Source organism: Haemorhous mexicanus, chromosome 1, assembly GCF_027477595.1.
Source record: "Haemorhous mexicanus isolate bHaeMex1 chromosome 1, bHaeMex1.pri, whole genome shotgun sequence".
NCBI lineage: Eukaryota > Metazoa > Chordata > Aves > Passeriformes > Fringillidae > Haemorhous > Haemorhous mexicanus.
The window spans coordinates 62,454,317-62,477,524 of record NC_082341.1 but is presented as its reverse complement, the minus strand read 5'-3'; the positions used below and the strand labels follow the sequence as shown (position 1 = coordinate 62,477,524).

Below are 23,208 nucleotides of genomic sequence, written 5' to 3'. Positions count from 1 at the left end.
CCAAATTTGAAAGGCTATTTTATACCAATGCTTTCTTTTACTGCAAATAAAGTGATTTTTTATAAAGTGGGTATTCTCCCTACTTGAATTCTGTAATACCTCTGGGATTTGAGCAGTGTAATCCATGCATCACTGCACAGCAGCAGTGAGATTTTTGTCAAATCCAACAGCATGGCAAAAAGTATCCTCTCAGAGTTTGTCCAGCTCATGGTGTGCTTGCGTTACAGCAACTATATCCCATTTCACAAAAGACATTAAAGCCAATTGCCAAAGCAGTATTGATAGGAAAATACTAGCTCCTGAGTTGCAGGTGATACAAATTCATAACCTTTGGTGAGCTGACAGGATATTGCTCACTTTAGTCTAGGTCTTATGGTCAGTATTGAAAGCCCAGCTGATATGTGGGAGACTCATGGAGGTACTCCTGCCAAGTGTAGTGCTATGAACTTCTGGCTGCCTAGGCTGGACACCCTGTGCTTCCCAGCCACCCTTCATGCACGTGCCACAGCCACACCAGTCCCCAGCGACACGGTGGCACTGGCCAGGGGCTTTGGGTGGCCCTTGTGCCACAGACTGACCTGCTGTCATGGGACCCAGGGGCTCACAGGCTCCCAGGGGCCAGTGCTCCTGCAGTTAAGCACAAGTTAGCCTGAGACCCTGAGAAGACTGAGAGCCCTGAGACCTTAGCACAATCTGCAACTTCCACACGAAGGGGAGGGGCAGATACCGATCTCTGTGGTGATCAGTGACAGGACCCGAGGGAATGGCATGAAGCTGCGTCAGTAGTGGTTTGGGTTGCGAATTAGGGGAAGGTTCTTCACCCAGAGGGTGCTTTGGCACTGGAACAGGCTCCCCAAGGAAGCGGTCAGACCACCAAGCCTGACAGAATTCAAGAAACATTTGGACAACGCCCTCAGGCCCATGGTGTGACACCCGGTGAGCGCTGTGCATGGCCAGGAGCTGGATTCGATGATCTCTGCGCGTTCCTGCCAACACAGGGTACTCTGTGACTCTAGGCCTCCCCTCTCCCTACGAGGCGGGGGTCTCGATAGGGCGCGGGACAGGAGGCTCCGGGAAGCAGAACCCGCTCCAGCCCCCAGCTCCCTCGGCTACGCTCCAACCCCTGCCCGGGCACACCGGGTGCCCCTGGCTGGTTGCCGTGGACCGCGGAGCCCCGCCGGGCCGCCGCTTCTGGCCCAGCCCCTCGGCAGCTCCTCCTCCGGGGCGGCGCGGGCGGGCCGTGCCGGAGCTGTGCCGGGCCCGCCGCCTGTCGCCGCAGCGCGGCCATGGCCACCTTCCTGCCGCGGGGCGCCGCCGCCGCCCGCCGCCGCCTCCTGCTGCGCCCCGCGCCGCTGGCCCAGGGGCCGGCGCGGGCCGCCAGCCGGGCCCTGTCCGCCGCCCTGGTGCGCCGGGGCGGCCTGGTGGGCGGCCGGTGGGTGGAGACGGCCGCCGCTTTCCCCGTGCAGGACCCGGCCAGCGGCGAGGAGCTGGGCCGGGTGTCCGACTGCGGGGCGGCCGAGGCGCGGGCGGCTGTGCGGGCCGCGCACGAAGCCGGCACCGCCTGGGGCCGCCTCCCCGCCAAGGTGAGCGGCCTCGGGAGGTGGCGGCGAGGGGGCCCCGGGGTGGTCCGGTCCGGTCCGGTCGGGTCTCCCGGGGCCTCGCTTCCCCGTCCCTGCGTGCGGCGGCCACGGCAGCCTTGTCTCTCCCTCCTCCCAGGAGAGGAGCGCGCGGCTCCGCAGATGGTACGAGCTGATGATGGAGAACAGGGAGGAGCTGGCCCGGATCATCACAGCCGAGAACGTGAGTGGGGCGGCGGGGGTGGGCACGGGCACTGCCCCGTGCTGGCATTCGCGCTGGGAAACCCAACACAGGCAGGCGAACGGGGACACCAAGCAAAAGTGACAGCCGTCAAGTCTCTCCCTGCGTGCTTCACCAGTTTAGCCATCATGTCCTTTGTGATAACTTCGGGCATATTGTGCACTCACGGTGCTCTGCTAGGTCAGTGGGTGACGTTTCAAACATTCCTTCTCCGGACATACATAAACATCCGGACATCTCCGGACATACATCAAACATTGGTTTGATTACGGTAGTACCTAATCAGAGAAAACCAGACCCATGTTGTACTTCTTGGCATGCAAAAGCGTACATCCACATAAACCATGGTCCCCGTGGCAGAAGTGTTTGTGACTGGGAAAAATCATGCAAGTCTCCAAGATGGATTCATATAGTCTGTGTCACTGAGTAGTCTGGGAGCTCACAAACTGGTGTCCTTTTGGACAAAACCTTGCTGGAAGATAATTCATCAGCTCCTCTGTTGCATCACTGCTGCTAATGTCGTTCAGTCAATGGGATCAGACGTTGGGGTGGTCCAAAGCAGTACTCCTAAAACAAATAATCCTGGAATAAATTTGTAACTGTTTTGCCATGATTTGTGGCTTTCTTCAGAGTGGTAATAGCAGCTAACTTAGAGTTTGTAAATGAATGCATACTACATTTGCTGTTTCTCTTCCTTGTCCTGGGCAGGTATGAATCCAGGCACAGCATACAAATTATTGACTATACAATGATGGTATATTGAATCCACACAACTATTGCTGCTGCAATTACATAATCCTTGCTGGAAATCACAGTGTATGTCAGAGGGAGAGGATCATAAAGTTCTCTGAAAAGAAGAGAAACTCCAAAATTACTTGAATTTGTTTGTATTGCTTCTGTTTGCTGCTTACAATGTATCTTCAATCTGATTTAATCAAAGGGGAAGCCTCTGAAAGAAGCACAGGGTGAAATCACATATTCAGCCTCGTTTCTGGAGTGGTTTGCAGAGGAGGCTCGACGGATCTATGGTGATGTTATTCCAGCATCTGCAAAGGACAGAAGAGTCCTGGTGCTGAAGCAGCCAGTAGGAGTGGCAGCCATTATAACCCCAGTAAGCATAGCTGAACTCTTCTGAGTCACATGAAGGTTTTCAGCTCAGCCCCCTGTTCAAAATGTCTCTTACTTCTGCAAAAACAGGAGGCAAAATTTTCCTAGGTTTGATTGTACTATTTTCTCTCTTCCTAGTGGAACTTTCCCAGCGCTATGATTACCCGGAAGGTTGGTGCAGCTCTGGCAGCTGGCTGTACAGTCGTGGTGAAACCTGCAGAGGACACACCTTTATCAGCATTAGCTCTTGGGGAGGTGAGCTTTCAGTACTAAGCTTTACCTCAACAATGGACTGATACTGTAAACAGGTAGCTCTGGCCAGCTTCATGTGTGAAGAAAGGACAAACTAACTTGATACAGGTATTTTAGTTTATTGAGAATCTTTGCACATTGCTTCTAATATGGTCTAGAGCCTCAAAGTATATCGGGCTGTTTTGATACTCAGAATATCCTTATATCTTTAATTTAGTTCTTCTGAACACAGATAGCTTAAACTGGAGCAAAGGTGCTCTCTCAAGCACCTGTGGCACCTGTTCCTGGTTGTGCTGAGTCCTTTTGGCTTCCATTGACTTACAGAATTTTCTTCAAAACAGTGAACAATCATTAAGTGACTGTTCCTCTTACAAAATGCACTAATTATGCAAATTCTGTTTTTCTTTTGTTGCAGCTTGCAAACCAGGCTGGAATCCCAGCAGGAGTGTATAATGTTGTCCCTTGCTCCAGACAACAGACAGCAGCTGTAGGGGAAGTTTTATGCACTGATCCATTGGTATCCAAAATATCTTTTACTGGCTCTACAGCAACAGGAAAGGTACATACGTGGACAGAATATCCTTGAAGATTTTTACTGTGGTTATACTAGAAAGGTAGGGGGAAAGTGTGTGCCTTTATGCAGAGCTGCCTTCTCTGTACACAGATTGTCCAAATAATTTTGTACCTCTTGAGATACTGCTTATATGTTTTAGCATCAGTACTTCACAGAAGAATGCCTGTCTGTAATTCTTGATCACTGCCCTTTAGTAAACTATAATGTGAACAGTGCTGTACACAATGTTCTTGGTTTATATCGTAAGGTGACAACATACTAATAAGAACACTGAAACTGAGTTTCAAAGATGCCATTTAAGAATGGCTTCAGCAGTTGAGAGAAAGTATTAGAGGAGTGAGGCCCTGGAATCTCTGCTAGTAGTCAGTAAGCAATCTTGTCACCATGTCTAATTGAGACAGTAAAACTCCAGAGTGTGGCTACACAATGACAGTTCCCTAGGATAGCTGTATGCAGAATGAAGCAAAAGTCTGGTATCAAGGCCAATCATAATACCAAATTCTGTTGCATCTTGGAAGACTTTCATAAGAGTAGTCAAGATTTTATTACCAAAAAAGATAGAACAAAAAAAAAAGTTGACAATATTAGTGTATAAAAGCTTAACCTGATCTGAAGTTGATCAAAATCTTTCTCTCCATTAGTCCTTGACCAGAATTTCATCTTTAAGGATTTTAATGGATGAAAGTTGCTTTTGTCATAGGAGATGGTCTAATGTAGAGAAGATGCAGATTATGTCCTTGCCAGAGTTAATTTTTAACTCTCTTGCATCTATGATTCCACTGTTCACATCTGTTGGAGGTACAGATGTGTGTGTCTCTTTTCTTGCCTACAGATCTTGCTGAAACATGCAGCTGGCACTGTGAAGAGAGTTTCCATGGAGCTTGGAGGACATGCTCCTTTTATTGTGTTTGACAGCGCCAACGTGGACCAGGCTGTTGCAGGAGCCCTTGCTTCTAAGTATAGAAACTCAGGACAGGTAAGAATCTTTGTCCTTGTTTCTAGACAGTGAAGAGCTGTACATAAAGTTTAAGCTGTAAATAAGCTATTTTATGTAAAAGGAAAGCACAGAACACTTTATTGCATATTGAAAGGTGCTGCACTCACAAAAGGTTCTGGGCACTAAAGCAAATTACCAGCAAGTCTTAATAGCAACACTGAAATCCCGTATATTTTTGTCAGAGCAAAGGGGTAGCACAAATAAATAGACCATTGAAAGCACTTACAAACAACTTTCAGGAAGAAAGCATACTTAAACTCAGATAATAAAGGAGTTAGAAAAAAAGACCCCTGACCACTAAGTGTGATTTGAGTTTTTGCTGCTCAGTCCAGCATTCTGCAGTCTAATTAGAAGGTATTTCATGCAGCTTCTGGACCTTGGTTGATCCATGTATCTGAGTCCACAAAACTCACAAAACTTTTCCCCAGTGTAAGCAACTTGGCAGTGTGACATATTTCACACACCCACTGACAGCTTGTTGAAATTGTATTTCTAAAGTGAAATTGGTGGTGAAAGAAATGACACAGCTAGGTAACAGCTTAGGATGAGGGAGGAGAGGCAGGGGACATCAGTGTAGTAACCTGATTCTGTGGCCTGAATGAATTAATAGATGGATTAAATACAATATAAACTAATGGGTTTTTGTCTTTTCTTGATGGTTTCAGACTTGTGTTTGCACAAACCGTTTCCTGGTGCAAAAGGGAATTCATGATGAATTTGTGGAAAAGTTTGCTAAAGCTATAGACAAAGAACTACATGTTGGAAATGGATTTGATGCAAAAACTACCCAAGGACCACTAATAAATGAAAAAGCAGTGGAGAAGGTATAAGTAAATATTTCATTTTTATCATTCTAATTATCTTTTTATAATCCATAAAATAACTTTACATTTATGTTTCACCTTTTTTCCCTTGTTTTATTAGAGTATATTTGCAGTGTGGCTAGAAGTGTGTTCTGTCCCCCAAGTCCATGTGTACATGTAGACAGACAGGTGTGGACAGTTCATGTATCTTCCCTCTGTTTCCTTTAAGGGGAAACTGATTCCTCCTGATTACTCCCTAGCTGTTCTCAAGTCCATTCACTGAAATTGCATACATTGCGAGAGCTGTACAGTGATCCTGCAGTTCTGAAGCACTGTGATTGACAATTTCCTTTGAGGAACAGTGTTTCTTTTTGGCAAAATCTAGGCAGAATAATTTCTCGTGGTTAAAAATACCAGAACTCTGGATGTTGTAATCACTTGAAACTTCATGTGCATAGTTCGGGTCTTCTGTTTCGGGTGACCTGCAACTCCAGGAATATTGACTTTTTAAAAAATCCTAAAAAGTCACATATTTTATAATATTTCACTCTTCCTAAGGTTAAAGATTATTGAGTCAAGTGGCCCATACTTTGTAAGATATTACAGCTCAGTTGCATGCAGGTTTGGTTTGAATCCATTATACAAGAATGCTGCCAGATTGTCTTTATAAAAGAATGGGAAAATATTCAGTTATTTGGGAGGCAAAGGATATAGGCCTTGAATTTCCTTCCTTCATGTCTTCCCTTCTTGCATCACAAAAGTGTAGTATGTGTGTCAGGTACAACTATATATACAAATAAACACTGTATATAGTCACTTTCTGTAATTTCAAAGGACAGTATGCTAGGTGGGGATTGCTACTTTAGTTTTCTTATTGCTTTGCTGTCTTTAGATGAATTGTAACTATAGCTTGGAGGACATGCTCGTAGAATCATAGATGTAGGAAAATGTTCTCTCCAGTTACATCTTGAGAGTTGTTTCTCTTTCCATGGCAGTCATACACTGCATTTCCATAGTGCTTGATCACTGATAGAAGATTCAGTTTTTAGTCCTGCAAAGACTTTTTCTCATATTAGGTGTAGGCTTTTAATTTCTACAGAAAAGTGGGCTGGGGACCACATTAATAATTTATCTCCCTGAAATTATGTCAGACTGAGAGAAACAAGAATTGAAGAGAAATTAGATAATATTTCAAATGATCCTCTGCAAAGTGTAAACCTCTCTTCAAAATTTTCTATTAAATATTGGAAGAGTATTATTTCTTATTTCTTCAATGGGAAATGTATTATTGTTTATTCTTAAATGCTGACTTTAACTTTTTTATGCATACCTCAGGTAGAGAAACACATTAAGGATGCAGTTTCCCAAGGAGCATCTGTTGTGACTGGTGGGAAACGACACAGCTTGGGGAAGAATTTCTTTGAGCCAACATTACTTACTAACGTTACAACAAAAATGCTTTGCACCCAAGAGGAGACATTTGGCCCTTTAGCACCAGTTATCAGGTAAGATTATTAATACCACAGATTAAAATTAACAATTAAAAAAACCAATGAAAGATTATTTTGAATAAAATTTGAAAGACAAAAAAATATTTTTGTACGATCACACAAGTCTTGTAAAAATACTGGGGTACACATGTGAAAACATACTTTGGAAATGTAGCTTGTTTGGTTTGTTTCCTTGACCTGATCTTAGCATCTCTGCAACATTTTGAAAATTAAAGTATCTCAATGGTTTAGCAAGGCTAGATAGCAGCAAAACCTTCATTGGCTTCATGATCTGTGGTACGTAATAGGAGACAGGACTTTTGAGTTTGTCATGTGATTTCTAGTCCTAAGCTTTTTCTGACAGAGGATGAATTGGAGCTGTCTGTTCTCCTTAAAGCCTTCCCTGCCTTTGTGCAGACCAGTTGGATGTGACTGAAGAACATACAGTTATCTCTCAGACTTGAGAGTGATGCGTAGTTGGGGAAGTAGGTGAAGTAAATGTCTGGGTACCATCCAGCTACCTCGGGGGGATAAAGGCAATCTTAACTACTTAACTGCAGTTTAAATTCAGAGAAGAGGTAAACACTTCAGTGTTTCAAAATGAAAGTTAAATTAGTTTTTAATGTACACTTTTGGGAAAAATAAATTGACATTTTAATTCCCGACAAGACTGCTTCTTGTCAGTAAGTCAGCAAGACAGCAGGTGAACTGCGGGCCTCATTTTTATTTTTTCTCTTCCTATTGACAGATTTGAGACTGAAGCAGAAGCTGTTGCTATAGCAAATGCAGCTAATGTGGGTTTAGCAGGTATGCTTCTCTGTCAGATAAACGTATTTCTGCAGTTTTGTGAGCTTTAGTGCTGTGGGGTGATGATTTTGAATGTCATTAAGTCTCTTTTTCAGTCTTCTGCAATTGTTCTTACTGATTTTCACTCCTGTATCTCTGTGTCTGCATGACAGGATATTTCTACTCCCAAGATCCAGCTCAGATCTGGAGAGTTGCAGAACAGCTGGAAGTTGGGATGGTTGGTGTTAATGAAGGCATAATCTCATCAGCAGAGTGTCCTTTTGGTGGGGTAAAGGAGTCTGGCTTAGGGCGAGAAGGCTCAAAATATGGCATTGATGAATACTTAGAAATAAAATATGTCTGCTTTGGAGGATTATAAAAGCCTTCAAACAGCACAATCCTCACAACTTGGGAAAGAGTGCTGTTGTTTTTATAAGCTTCTTGAGCCAGAAATATGTATGAATGCAACTTCTACCTTCATTAGAACTAATCAACCCTGTCCTGTATGTATGTATAGAGATATCTACAGTATTCTGTGCTGCCAAATGTTTTTACACAGTCTTTGTTTATACATCCAGTTTTTCAGCAATGTGATCACAATGTCCATTATTTTTAGTAAAGAGTAGGGATGTACATTTACTGTTCTTTGATTATCCCTGTGTAACTGGGAGAACTTTGAGACTTGTGAATAATGAAAACAGACTGTGACTTATAGCAAGGGAAACTAGATCACCATTTTTTACTACCTTCAGTACTTCAGTGTGGATAAGGGAGGCTTTGGGACAGCAGTCTCCCTTTAGAATTTTGTGTAAATACTCACACTTTCTAATGTGGTTATGTGACCTCCTTTAGAAGCAAGCGTGTGGGGTTTTTTTTTGTGGTTGTTGTTTTTTGCTTTTTTTTTTGTTTGGTTGGTTTTGGGGGTTTTTTTTTTTGGGTTTTTTAATTGTGGGAGAAATCTGCTGCTTACAAAAGGCGAGGATTGTTTTTGAGCTATATCTAGGGATCCACATAGGCTAACAGACAGCTTTTTCAGCACTGCAGTGCTGACTGCAGGGCTGCTTTAGGTTTTTGAGCAAAGAGGTGTACTTTGGGCTTAACAGCTTGCATGTCTAGGATGAAATATAGCCCTCATTTGATGCCTGTTAGCCCAAGCAGTCCTGGGAACAGGACAGTCCAGGACAAAGAACTGCTGGCTTAGTGAGAAGCAGGAGGAAGATAAGATACCCACAGGAACAACTTGCAGAATTATAAGGGGAGACTGTAAGGGCAGTGTGAAGAAAGCACAAGTGGTGACATGATGATACAGATAAACTCCCTCTCTTCCATAAAAAGGCCATGACTCTCCTTGGGTAGAAGTACAGTCCCTGATGTAAATATTGCTCAGTGTCTAAAGGAACATAACTCACCCTCTTCAAAGAACAGGAGCAGATATCCATCCCTGTGGGCTTTGTGTCCTGAATTAGATTTGTGGTTACACAGGTGAAGGTCCATTAGGGAGGAAGGTTTAAAAACCTTTGAACATGGCTCATTTGTGACCTAATAAAGATTTAAATAGTGGTGGTTAGAGATGAGGCTTTGACCTTTGGCTTGATCTCAGTATTCTGTCATCTTCAAAAGATGATGTAAGGTTTCCTTAGTATGAAATAAACAATGTTGTTAAAAACATTTTAATGGCAGTCAAACAAAGCACTTAAAATGTGCAATGTTAATCTGGTGAATAAATCAGCATGGCAGAAGTTAAGTGGAATAAATTTAGTTTCTTGTGTTCATTATTAAAAATAAATAAAAGAAGGCAATGAAATTCTTCTTTCTATAAAGTAATGAATGTACCCTTTGAAATGAAATATTTTAAGATATTTTATCCCATCAGGCAAAGAGGCACCACGTAACGCAAGACTTGGAGAGGGATGGAGAGCAAGCTGGAATAGAGTTTCACAGGGTTTTTTTAAAGCGCACATAACGTAGCATTGACTGCTACTCCTTATTTTTAAATATTTTTTATGGTTGTATTTGTGTAGCAATTGAGACCAGGTGGGTCTGGAGCACATTATCTGTCTGTACTGTGTGCATCATGCCAACTCAAGGGCAGTTAAAGGGTATTTACTGCCCCTCCAGTAATTCCCAATGCACCAAACCCACATATTTGTGGTAGTGAGGACTCTAGTACTGTTATCTGTGCTTGTCAAAAACACAAAAAGGATGGCCTCTGTCTACACTAGTTGCAAGAAATTTTCCTATACCCAACTTCTAAGATAACACAGTTGAGCCCACAGGCTGCCTGAATTTGAGGAGTACAGTGTTGTGGGAGAAAGCAGTTTGCCAGCCTTGGCTACGGATGTGTTTAGTATTAATTGGAAAAAACAACTGGGTAAAAGAAGGTCATGCCCAGGTTCCCAGCTTCCACAACCCAGTGATGCAGGCATAGTTACAGGTATTGTACACAGGTAGAATAACTGCCACTGAAATTCATTTGTATCTGCCTGTAAACTGTATAAGGTCAAAATTAAAATCCTCTTACTTACAGCTGTATGACAGTGTAGTATTTAATGTGAGTGTACTTCTTGGGACAGTGCAGTTGGGGGATAAATTATTTAACCCTTGCTTTTTACAATGCCTTATAACAAGCACAAACAATAATTAAAGATAATGTTTGTAAGAAACTTAAGAAATACTTTTGTCTAGATTGGATTGTGGTTGGATTCCAGTATAATATCCTCATGTCAGTAGCCTACATCAGTTAAGCACAGAATAATCAAAGTTATCTTCATAGCAAAAGCTGGGATTCTTCAACAAGAGTTAATTGAATTCTCACACCTCAGTTGTGTTGATTGCACTTGTGATAGTTTAGCCATTCCTGGATATTAAAACTGTGATTTAAAAAATGTTTTCAGTTAATAAATAACTTCTGTGAAAGCATCAGATTTTGTGGTTTATTATGTTATTCAGTGCTGAACTGACAAATTGACAGCAGCCACATTAAGTTCAATCTCTCAGATTTGCAGAGGTTTTCTTCTGACAGCTTTATCACTGGAAAAGACACCACTTCTTTGCATCCACATGTTCATATAGTGTAAGATTTCAGTAGCCCCAATTACAGTCCCTTGAATCTAAATCAGACAGATGAGGCTACTTGGGCACAGTAATATGCCATCAGTCATTCTGTATGCCAATCTTTTATGCTGAGTCAAACATTTTTATCACAAAACAGATGAGAGTGTCTTCCCTGCTTTTGTAATGTGATTACTTGCATAATTCCTTATTTCATTCATTAAGATTTAAAATAGAGTTTTGCGAGCTCTTTTACTTCTATTATTTAATGCAGTCTTGAAGCCTGAGAAACTATTTAAATTTCCAACTTGACACAGTCATGGCCAAGTTCCAGTTTATTTTCTTAAGTTACTCTTTAAACAGCTGATTCACAAACATACACACACAGCCCCACACACACCCCCACTGCCTGACTTCTCTGTGCAATAAGCTCTCAAGAAACTATGTTTATGTGTTCTACTAGACATTAACAACTTAGCTATCTTAAAGATCGGAGTTCAGACGCTCTAAGTTACATTTTAGCACTTGTTTAAAGGGTTTCTAGGTCAAAACTTCCTGCTTAGGTCCTTCCAACAAGAACCATGAGAAGTTGGTGGTTTAGTCACTTCATCAGTGAGTGCCAAAGCTGCTTAGCACAACTGGCTGAAGTTGTGTAGGAATCATGCCCATTATCTTCTGCTGCACCACTTACTCACAGGGGTGGGGGAAGGCTACTGCTATTACCAAGTGTTCAGTGCAGTAACAAAGGGGCAGATTCTATCCTTCAACAAAGGACACATATATCTCATCAGTTCATTTAGCGACCAGGATTCCCTTGCAGTCCAGTGGCAATGTTTTGTGCCACCCAGGCTGTGGCACTGTGGATCCAAACAGACTTAAAAAGTTGCTTTCATGCTGTGTGATTTTTTCCTTAGAGAAAGACCCCTGTATCTCATAGCACCTTTTATTATCACTATTTGGCACAAACTTAATACACAATGATGGAAGGATTTTTCTTTTCCAGTTCAGAAACAAGCAGCATAACCTACCCCTCTACCAGCATATTTTGGGTTATATTGCACACCTGTATCTCTGATTACTGCAAAGCAGCTGACTCAAGTATGAATCTGTTACAGAGTAAGCCACAACACCCGTGAAACCACCACACTTGGCATGATAGCTGGTGATTCCTTACACACAGCCAATTAAACCAAGTAAGGACAAGCACCACATGAAAATTTATTGTGAAGTGCAGTAAATTATTTTTTTCTTGCTCTCTGATCTACTGAATTATGTCACCTCTCTAATAAAAGATGCTTCTGCCAGCAGGGAGGGAAGAAATCAGCTACTGCATTGCTTTTATGTTTGAGTATGAACAAGCTATGGAAGACAACATATGTCTATTAACCTGGCCTGACTGTGGGATTCAATACAGAACACCATGCTTAAAAGAGTACCTGACAAATTTTTAAAAGGAAAGACAAAACTTTATTAATAGTTACATAAATGTAGTAATTTCAGCTCAGAAATGGTTCCAGTTACAATACGATAGCATTTACAATAAATAACATTTTCTAGAAACAGATTCCTAATATAAATTCTGTAATAGCTCACCCATCCACCCACAGGGAGAAGTGCTTTCATACAGAGACAAAATACAGATGTGCAGCTCATCTGCACCTGATTCACAGCCTGTACAAAAATCATCTGCCTTTGCTGCCTCCTTGTTAAAATTTTATTTCTAAATTTTTTATTTCCCTCCTTTGCCTTGGGGAGTTAAAGATATAAAAGGTACATGAAATGGGTTTTTCTGTGCTGCAGAAGTACAGGATTAGTATTCAAGTTAGCAATAACCCTGATAAGCAATAACTGATATTAAGAAACTAATTCACCTGTATCCCGTTTCCCTTCTCCTGGAGGAATATTTTCCTCTCTTAAATCTCACCTAAATGTCAGAAGACTATACTTACTGTTCTTTTATTACTATCACCCTGAAGCTCTACTTGAATACTGCCCATTACCGGTGTATACTGGGGGACAAAATTAGTTTCACTTGAGGTGAGCAGGAATAGAACAGGAATAAAAGCAGGAATAGAACATTTCCATAGGACCTCAATTATTTCAAGAACATCAGAGTATCTGAGGAAAGTTTGCACCAGCACAGAGAACACATGCATGGACTCACTGTCTCACTGTTAAGTTCCTTGCATGTCTGTGAACTTCTGATTGCCCAAAGGAGACAAAGGAAAGGCAAACTGACATTGTATAAGCAAACAGCTGACAGCACAAAACAGATGCTTGAACAGTACTTTTTATCTGATGCATCTGACAGAGGGAGAGTAAGACTTTATTAAGAGGACAGAATTGATAATTTATTCTTACACACAAAACAAGGATAACCTTTTTTCACCTATGTAAATAAACAATTGTCTGTAATTAGACATACTGCATTTTGCTTTGTTTTTTTCTACTTAATATGACAGGTTGAACCACAGGGCAGAGAATTTGGATGTTGATCTCAACAGATCTGCTAAGGTAAACTTCCATACTGCAGTATTATTCTAGTTAGGAAAATAAAATCCACAAGACAATTATCTGTTTGCAGCCATGGCAGTTTCATGCTGTGGATGTACTGCATTGAATACTACAATTGGATACTGAACCTGTTTAATACTTAGGAAGTTTTTCCAAAATACAATCCTTCCTTAAAATGCAAACAAAGGCAGTCCTTTTACATAGCTGGACAATCCCTTGTGCATGTAAAATCAAGATGCAAATGAAAATCCAGTGCTTACACTTCAAGGCAATGAAGCACTGCAAGTATCACCACACTGCCTGCCTTCAACAAGAGGCAGTATCTCAGCAGTGCCAAACTGAACTATTCTTTATTTTCAGTAGACTGTAAGCCACACAGGACAAGCTCTATCTGGTCTCCTGCTTTTCAGTGCAGATGAGTCTTTTGGGAATTTTATAAATCAGCTGCCAGTACTCTTTCTGTATGTGAAGGAAAACAGTGTGCAGAAGTAAAAGTGAGGACTGAGAACCTGCTTGGAATCTATAATAACCTGAACCAGAAGGTTAGAATTCAAATTCTGCCATTGTGTTTCCACCATTACAGCCAGTTTTCTGACCTTTCATTCAAGGTATGAACTGACATTCTGCAAGAAAGCAGTAGTTCTAGAAGTAACAATTATACTGACTCAAGTACAAGGCTTGCTATAGTCCCTCCTAAATTCCTGACACAAACATGCTTGCCCAAGTGACACAAACCTGATACCACAAATTCACAGGGCCAGAAATTATTGCTTTCAGCTTCTGTGCAAGCGCCACATATTAAAAGCAAGCCTGCTCTTATGGTAGGAAGAATAACTTCTTCCAAGCAGGTGGAATAATCAAACTAGAATCAGGAGCAGCTGAAAAATTTAAACTATATTCAACTTTAAAAACACAGCTAAAGTACTGTTAGCAACAAACATGTTAAAAGTATCATCAGAGAACTGAATATACCAAGCAACTTGAACTTGCTAGGGCCTTATACAATGAGAAATTGGTCTAGTACTTCTTATTTGTTATAGGGAGAAACACTTAGCCAAATCATGCATATGTTCTCATGGGCCATGAACTTACCCGAGATCCAAAGATCTGGGCCCATCTGTGTGCGTCTGTGGGCAGGGGAATAGTCCTGGAAATTCTGCAGCATTAAGGAATGCAGGTTTAGGATTCCTGGAGTTGTTTTACTACAGAAACAATTGTTCATTTTGGTGGGGTTTGTATGTTTGTTTGTTTTTTTAAAAAAGATATTTCAATACCTCCAAAGAAGAACATCCTAGGTTTCAGCACTGGCTTTAAAAACATAAAATAAACCCAAAAGACATAAGTCACTAATTTCACAAAACTGACAGATGCTGCAGACTGCACTGACATGTTCAAGAAGGTAAGCTTATAGATAAAGGCACACTGGAGACAGTATTTAGCAGAAGCATCAATGGCAGCACAGTACGTACAAACTTGAAATTATTTAGGCAACTTATTTCCTTGTTTAAAAATGCATATTTTCAAGAGAATAATTCCTGCTAGAACATTCTGTCTAATTGTTTATAATGGATTAAGGCCAACATTTGGATTTCAAAGGAAAGAAATAAATTACTGCTTTGAGTGGGCTTTAAGTTTTTTCCAGAATGCTCTAAAGTGAACACTGCTTTTATTATATTAACACATCTGGAGCAGGAACTGAAAGACATCAGAAGCTGACCTTGCTTTTGTTGACCAAGATATTTAAATATATATATACACACACACATACACACACTCTCAAGAAGAGTGAGTGTGATAAAGTAGATTTGTTTCAAGAAATAGCCTAAACCCTCCATACACAGAGTTGAAACTTGGTTTCTGAATAAAGCAAATCATACCATTCATACTGCACTGCTTATGGGAAAAAAACAGAGACAACACCTGTATTAGCCCTTTTTAGCTCTTCACAGCCTCTCCCACCACACAATGACTCCTGCAGCTACACAAAGATCTCCAGAAAAATGCAGGGCTGGACACAGGGTAAATACTCCTCAGTGCTGAATTAGTAGCCTTAGGGACTGTTGCTGACTACACTTGATAATCAAAAGTAAGAAACAAGTTATAAGCATGATATTTTGCTGCAAGTTTTGACCACTGATTTCTTCCAGCCTAGACAATTCTGAGTGTTGCCCAAGCCCATTAACAAGAGAAGCACAGAAGCCACAGTGTTCAACCCAGCTACTCTGTCAGACTTCAAAGAAAGGATGGAGAAAGCCCCAAAATCCTCAACTACATTATTCCTCATGATGGAAATGGGCTATGTACCCTCCCTGACCCTTCTAAACTGCTCCCCTTGATCTCTATACTGCTCCATCCTCTGATAATGGTTTCTCTACTACTGGATTAAAAAAATCCAAAACAACAAAACAAACCCCCAAAACATTAAAAAAACCCTCTTCAAAAATGCTTCCTCCTCAAAAAGGAATGCTTTCTCATCAAAACACATCTTTCTCTGTCTCAGCCCTAGACTTCAGCACATCAGTAGAGTAGCCCCAGGAAAAGCTGATGTCACAGCTAAACAGTACCACTGATAGAGATGCTCCCACAAGTGAGGCCTGTGTATAAAAGTCAGGTCTTCAGTTAGGGATTCCAAAAGCAGTACTGGGGACATGATTTCAAAGCCTAACAAGCAGACCGTGAAGAAATTACCCAGACTGTGAACAAGAATGTCAGAACTGCAATACACCTACCCTTGCCAAAGACCAAAAAGGACCTCTTTAGGCCAATACAACCAGTCACTCAATAGCCAGAAAGGAAAAAGTCAAACAATCTCATGTTCAAGCTAAAACATTGCTCAGTACCAATTACCACGACAATGAAAGTACAATGAACCTCCTGCTCCACACAGGGTATTTGCCACAAACATTTCACTGCACAAGTGCCCAGCACATCCTTTAATCGAGCACTTGATGCTGACAAATGGAAACTCACCTCAGCTGAGCATTCAGTCTTAAAAGGTCCAGAGCTCCTCAAAGTGATCTAAAAAGGTTGTTTGGGATGCTCAAAATGCTTCTCAAGGTGCATCACACTAAGTCCTTCTTGCTATAATTTCCTGGATGGACATAGCAGAGCCAAAGCAATTTGATCATTACAGAAGCAACCTAAGGCTGGATTTCCCTGCAGACACCACACCTCCTATGTGAACACAGGGAACATTGCATCCTACAGGACACAGATATACCATGTTACATTACAGCTGATCCAGTGCAACTGCTCCAGTTTTTAACTTTCTCTGAAAACAAGAATGTTTTCACCCAATGAACACTACTCTAGAAAAGGAAGTCCCAAAGTACAGATGGATAAAAACAATGCACGAAAAATGCTCTTTGTGTTTCCATCCTAAACTAAAAATTAAGATGGAGCCTGTGGCCACATATTGCTCTCTATAATTGTAAGGAACTTCATCTATATTGGCTTTTACTGTTGCAAATCACACCACTTCTCAAAGAGAGCATTAGGAGCACATATGAATCTGTATGCCATTGTTAGTTACCATAGTTTGTAGCAGAACAGCCCTGGCTAGTTTTGTAGCAGTGATATATAAAAAAAGGCCTTCTGAAGTTCAAACATTCAGCACAGAACATGCAAGAAATAAGATGTGCTTTTTCTTGTTCCTATTATGGTGACAAGAGGAGTTAGCTGACCATCTAATCCTTTCTCCCTCCTTCTGCCTTCCCCTACCTGTGCTAAAAATTTACCCTTTAATCTGCAATTAGTTGATATTTTAGGAAGATTTTGGTTCTGGAAAAACAGAAGTGGGCCAACATGTTTCAGATGTGTTGCACCAGTGTGTTCTGTGCTTTTACCCTCATTCAGTTATCTGTCTTTGGAGCTGTAGTTGAAGGAAACTCCATTTCTGACAGACCCATTTATAAGTGTTCTAGAATTCTCTCTTTCAATCTTTTCTCTGCTGAAGATAGTGTCCTGATCACTGTCAAACTCTGACTCAGAGACCATCAGACTGGAGTTGTGTTCCGTACTTCTGTGTTTTATACCTGACAATAAAAAAGCAAAACAAACTCATTAGAAAGGCTTGGATTTTTAGTAGCATATTACCATCTTCTCCCCTGCTGTGATATGAAAGGTAAGTGAAAACATGCTCTGAAGTGCAATGTAACAGCATACACCAATACAAAAACTGACTTTAGAAGTATCATATACCATTTCAGATACTCTTATGACTTCATTGAAGGCCCATCAGTTTACGACTCTGAAATGTGAATATACGCATTTAAATTTAAATGTAGTTAAACAACTAGATTATCTTAGTACATACCCAATATATTTTTTATATCTTGAATCTGGAATCAGTCTTTCCACTCAATGACCTTACTAACATGAGTGGCAATGAAAGGTCATGATTTCTACAGAAACATTATCTCTGTCTTTCTAGGACAGCAATTTCTCAGAATGATTTTGTTTCCTTGGATTCCAACACTTCCCTTGCTAAAAACTGAAAGTCAGGTAAATTAAAAGACATGTAAACAGCAGCTGAAATCTACTGATACCTGACAGGGTACTGATGGGTCAGGAGGGAACTGCTGTGCAGCCACAAAACCAGCTCCAAATTAAAGCATGTGCAGAGGAAGAAGGCTTACATGGAGAAAATCTGTGGGGCAATTGAATGGTCTAAATTAAGATAAACTCAGAAGCTCAGAGCAGAGGCTGAGTCCAAGGCTTTATTAAAGAAATTAACTGATTCTCCCCCAACCACTTCACTGTCTGTCTCTGCCATTCCCAAACTTGTAGATCTGCTTCTGGGCTCCTCCAGCCTACAAATATCAATTCAGACACATTGGCTGCAGACTTGGAGGGTGAGCTCCCAGGCTGCCATCCAGCACGTACCGTATTTGGGCCGCAGCTCCATCCTCTCCTGTTCGTCTATGTTATCTAGGATGGTATATTTCGTTTTCTTTCTTATCTTTGTCCTCTTCCTGCTAAAAAGATAGTAACCAAAAATGAAAAGACATTTAATTCTCATGCACACACATAAATCTGCCCCTCCCACTTCCTTTTCATATATATACCGCAACATACAAAATGTCATTGTACTTTCTCACCTCCACTTAAAAATATTTCTAGTTTATACCTGAATGAGGCAGTTGTACAATATGGACAAGACAGTATTGCTACTTTTCACTGACATAAAAAGATGAAGAAAGCAAGGCAGATTGAATTGATCTCCTAAGCCACAGTTAGTTCAATTTCAGCATAGTAACTACAAACATGGTAGATGAATATTCATGTGCCCCCACAGTTCTCAGTGGAGAAGCTACCTTACTGCTCAGCCAGCATTACAGCAAGAGCCAGCCATGGCCTTCCCTCCATGATCTTCTGTAGAATTCATCTGGCAACTCAAAGTTTTTAAAAACTCCAAATCTCCAGCCAAATCTTGAAATCTACATTGTCTTTTTCATGTAGCTTCCACAAGGCAAAGGGAATCACCTGACATGCTGTCCCATGCTGTAATTCCCTCCTCTTTTTCACATGGATCTATGTCAACCAGCCCTCACTCTCGGGCACAAGCCACATGAGGACAAAGGACAGAAGCAGCTGAACTTACAAAAAAATCCCTCAAATAATCATCCAATATGCATAAGCCTGTGAGGCTCCACCCTACACTGTGGGAGTGGAATGGGACACACTTTACTATTTAAAGTTTTCTATTAACAGCGCTGTTCCTCCAACCATAAAAATAAAATTGGTATCAACTCCTACACATCCTTTACATACTGCAAAGACACCCTAGAAAAAGATGAAAACCCAGAAAGATTTTGATGGCATTTTATTTCTGCTGACACCTGAACAAGCTATCTATTTGCTGAGCTGTTTGAGCTGCAGTAAAAACACTTGCTCTAGTGACAGAACTTGCAGGGGCTTGTCACTTAAAAGAGAATTTCTTATCAGCTCAGTAGGAAAGACTGGAGGGGAGGCAGGGAGGGAAACAACGTTCAGTAGTATGAATGCTCCTGTTTAAGGAAAGAGGAAGCAATAAGTCTGCATGACTGAGATCACTAGAGTACTCCTTGCCTGTAAGCCACATGTAGTCTGGGCACCCACCCTTCTTGTCCAAAACATAAAACAGATTGGGAGCAGATCCTTTCCCGTGGCCTAGAACAATCCTACATCAGTGACCTTCAGAGTGTGCCTTTTGTTTTTTTAGCATGGAGTACCTGCAGGACTCCGTAGGAGACTGAAGATCTGCAGTATATTCTCAGCATTTTAACATCAATTATCACTTAATATGAAGGATACTGCAACATTAACTTTTTTGTTTTCAAAATGCAGAAGAGCATGGACACACAAATGGATACTCCTTTTTTTTCAAAAGAAGTGTGTGTCTACAGAAACAGCTATAGGAAGATCCTCACATGTCCAAAATGAGCTCAGTGGTTTACTGCTACGGACTGGACTAAAACGTGGCAGTTGTGTGCAATTTTTGGGTATACCCCATCAAAAAGAAACACAAATCATGTACCTTTTACAGCAGCAGATGCAGAACCAGGCAAGCCCTACCATGATCACAATCAAAATAAAAACAGATACAGTCACATAGAGTATACTCCACTCTGAAAAAAGAAACACAAAAGTACTTTGTAAGGTCATATGAATAGAATAACTTCTAATACAACTCAAATAAAATAACCAATCCTGAGGAATGGGGAGTGGCAACAGGAATGTAGGAAAACTCAGCACCAACATATTCTTAGATAAATTCCTAAAAATCTTTAAGCTTTAAGATTAGAAGTGCACATTAGATACACTATTAGATATTAAATACTCTCAAATACCTTTTACCATCCCAAGATATCTGAAATCTATGCGGGAACTGACAGTCCTACAAAGGGTCATGGTTATCACCTCAGTTATCCTTCCCTAACTGAAATAAAAAGAGGTGCTCTGGGTAGCACTTTAGTAGTGCTTCAAAAGAGGAGCTGATTAGATGTAGATCCTTCTAGCTGCACATTTATATTTATAAATTCAGGTAAACAGGAAAGGATACAGAGAGATGTGCAATCATTTGAACTCCAACATGTGTATACTCACAGTTGTCAGTGTTATCAGGTTCTAAAGGTCAGTATTGGTCAGACTGGAAGACTGATGTCTTTGCTTAGATCAGATCATATTCTGGCACAGAAGCATCAACCACCCACTCAGAGCAACTGAAATGGCACCTCTTTTCCAGCTTTGCAACAGTCCTAATCAAAAGCTTTGCAATGCCCATGTTATTCAACACCAACTGGCCCCAAATTGTTGCAAAATCTCCCTCCCATTACCAAGTTGTCACATTATTTCATCAAATAGTGATTCTCTTCAAAATTTAGGCTACTACTGTCAAGATATCATTTCAAGAAATTATCCAAATATCTTTCTATAGGAAGGTACTCTTGGGCTGGAAAACAGATACAAAACTGTTTTCGTCTCCCCTAAGCATCTATCTCTTAAATACTCCCCATTCTGAGAACAAATAATTGACAGTCTCACATGACAACAAGTTACTCTTGAAAGACATCCCACAACACCCAAACTCACCACAATTACTCTCTCCATCATTGAGATAACGATGAATCAAGTTTTCCATCCACAGCTGGTAGCAAATGCAGCGCTTTGTTATGGGGTCACAGTGCCCATGTCCAGAGCATTTCAAAAGACAGGCTAAGAACAGAACCAAACACAGGGTCCGTTGTGTAAATGCACAACTTGTCATACATCCTCTTAATGTTAGACTAGATTGGTGGCAAAGCATCTGGCTCATTACACTGTGATATGTTTTGAAACTCCCTTTCCTTTGGGGTTATATGTAAATAGATCTACAGTCTAGCAGACTGCTAGCTGTGCGGAGAAAGAACATAATCAGAGTATATTTATAATAGAACAACAACCTTTTCAACCAGTAAATAAAGACAGAATTTACAACACAATCAGTGACTATTTTATCACCAAAGCTTGCTTACTTGGTTTGTACTTGAATTGTTATATTCTGTTTTTAAATTATGGAGAAGTTATGTCTGTAATACCTAAGGATCACAAAGGGTTGGCATTACTAGTGATGCTTAAAATAAGCTTAGACGTTCAAGCATCTTTTTTGGGCAAAACAAAGTGTTCATTATAGGAAACCCCAGTGGCCTGTGTATATTGCAAAGATTAGAAGACTAGGTGGTAACACAGCTATCACCCATTTTGCCTGATACAGGCAGACAAGAACAAGTTAGATTACAAGCTATTTACTGAAAAGCCCTGAAGGAAACATATCTATTTTATGGCTATATTAAGTTTTGCACATCTTCTAAGAAAAGGTATCTTTTATCCTCATATCCTCATTATCCTTAAATATACCTTTAAGGTATCTTTATCCTCATTCCACAGGCCTTCCTGATGCAGACCAAATTAAGATGTGCTTTTGCTTGCTGATGCAGATGATGTCTTTTAAGAGTGACTGACACCAGTCTACCTACCACAAATCATGAAGCATTTTAAGTAGTGTCCTCAACATCATCTTTTGTAAAGCTACACCCACCGAGCCTAGACACCAGACGGCAGACAGAAAGACTTCATGAAGTGCTTCCAGGTGCTGTGTTAGCCAAATGTCTGCAAAGTTCTGAGATGGGCAAGCACAATCCAAAACATACCAGCCGTGTCAACTCGCAGGACTTTAAAAAGCAGGAAGTCAGCCTTCTGTTTCAAAAGCTGCACATGCAGAGTCCGTGAGACATCTGATGCCTTGATCACTGTGGAAGGATGCCCGTTCTGCACGTAGAACACAACTGCAGTGCTGCAGAAAGAACAGCTAAGGTCAGGACTGCTGTCACAGACCACTTTTGTCAGGCATTAAGCAATAAAGTATAAAGGCATACAGTTTAGTCTTTTTTGCTTCTGGAAAGCCAACATCACCACTGATAAAGGTTAGGGAACTCTATCTGTGGAGCACTCAACTGATCTTCATTCTGAGCTGGGAACACCAGCTGTTCTTGGGATTCTCAGTTTCACAGAAGACAGAGGAAGATAACAGCAAATATAATTCCCTCCTTGGTCTTTCTGACTTTTGCTTTAAGTATGCATACATTTGCTTTCTCCACTGTCATATAAACCTGTCACAAAACACTCTGAAGCAATTTCACTAAATTTAGGAAACTGAATTTAATAGGAGAAAAAGCTCAGAAGCAAGGGATCCAGAGACCTTCATGTGGAAGCCCTCCTACACAACTTGTAATTTGGGTGGTGTTGATCTCACCCTGTATCAAACACTTCAAGGAACATTTAAATTTGAAAAGCTGTGATTAAAAATATCATAGCTATAAATGGTAGACTTTCCACGCTGTGTTTTTAAATTTTAAGAAGCTCCCCAAAAGCTAAACATACATGAAAATGGGCTTTAAATAACAAAGGGGTTGACAACAAGTAATTTAAAGCTAACTCATGTAAACAGGTTCTACCAATCATGCTGAGAAGTTTCTCAGGGTACACACAGCCATCTCTAGCATTCTACACCAAGTGGAGGGAGTATTTCTTCTTCAGGATAAAATACCACATTAAAGAGAATTCACTGTGGAGTTTTCTGTGCAAAAAATGGATTTTCATCGCCAGTTACCTGGGAAAATGTTTATAAAGTATTAAGAATATCAAAACCATGGAGAAGAAGTAGAAAAAAAAAGGGGAAATAAAATAGGTTTGATTAAACAGAGTTGGAACATTATTTTGAAATACAATACATGCTTCACTGTGAGAAAGTCTGTTTATCTCAATCCATCCAATATTTGGAAAAAACAGCAGCACTGT

The 23,208-nt window shown here is 40.9% G+C and overlaps 2 protein-coding genes across 3 annotated transcripts in view; one reads left to right on the top strand and one right to left on the bottom strand.

The window, feature by feature from the left end:
• Nucleotides 1-1,271: 1,271 nt before the first annotated feature.
• ALDH5A1 (aldehyde dehydrogenase 5 family member A1) lies at nucleotides 1,272-10,746 on the top strand. Its single transcript, XM_059851370.1, has 10 exons — nucleotides 1,272-1,583; nucleotides 1,717-1,800; nucleotides 2,759-2,929; nucleotides 3,064-3,180; nucleotides 3,593-3,736; nucleotides 4,584-4,727; nucleotides 5,414-5,572; nucleotides 6,887-7,056; nucleotides 7,790-7,848; nucleotides 8,001-10,746. Exons 1-10 carry the CDS (start codon nucleotides 1,287-1,289, stop codon nucleotides 8,204-8,206), a joined length of 1,551 nt encoding a protein of 516 aa, XP_059707353.1. The 5' UTR covers nucleotides 1,272-1,286; the 3' UTR covers nucleotides 8,207-10,746.
• A 1,576-nt stretch (nucleotides 10,747-12,322) lies between these two features.
• The window catches only part of KIAA0319 (KIAA0319 ortholog), a 35,868-nt gene continuing 24,982 nt past the window's right edge, over nucleotides 12,323-23,208 (bottom strand). For both annotated transcript variants that reach the window (XM_059851318.1, XM_059851311.1), the window contains 5 exons: nucleotides 22,062-22,204; nucleotides 20,965-21,087; nucleotides 19,910-20,000; nucleotides 18,277-18,368; nucleotides 12,323-17,426 (listed from right to left, as the gene is read on the bottom strand). In XM_059851318.1, the coding sequence (XP_059707301.1) occupies nucleotides 17,248-17,426; nucleotides 18,277-18,368; nucleotides 19,910-20,000; nucleotides 20,965-21,087; nucleotides 22,062-22,204 (628 nt within the window). In that variant the 3' untranslated portion in view covers nucleotides 12,323-17,247. The remainder of the gene's footprint in view (nucleotides 17,427-18,276; nucleotides 18,369-19,909; nucleotides 20,001-20,964; nucleotides 21,088-22,061; nucleotides 22,205-23,208) is intronic.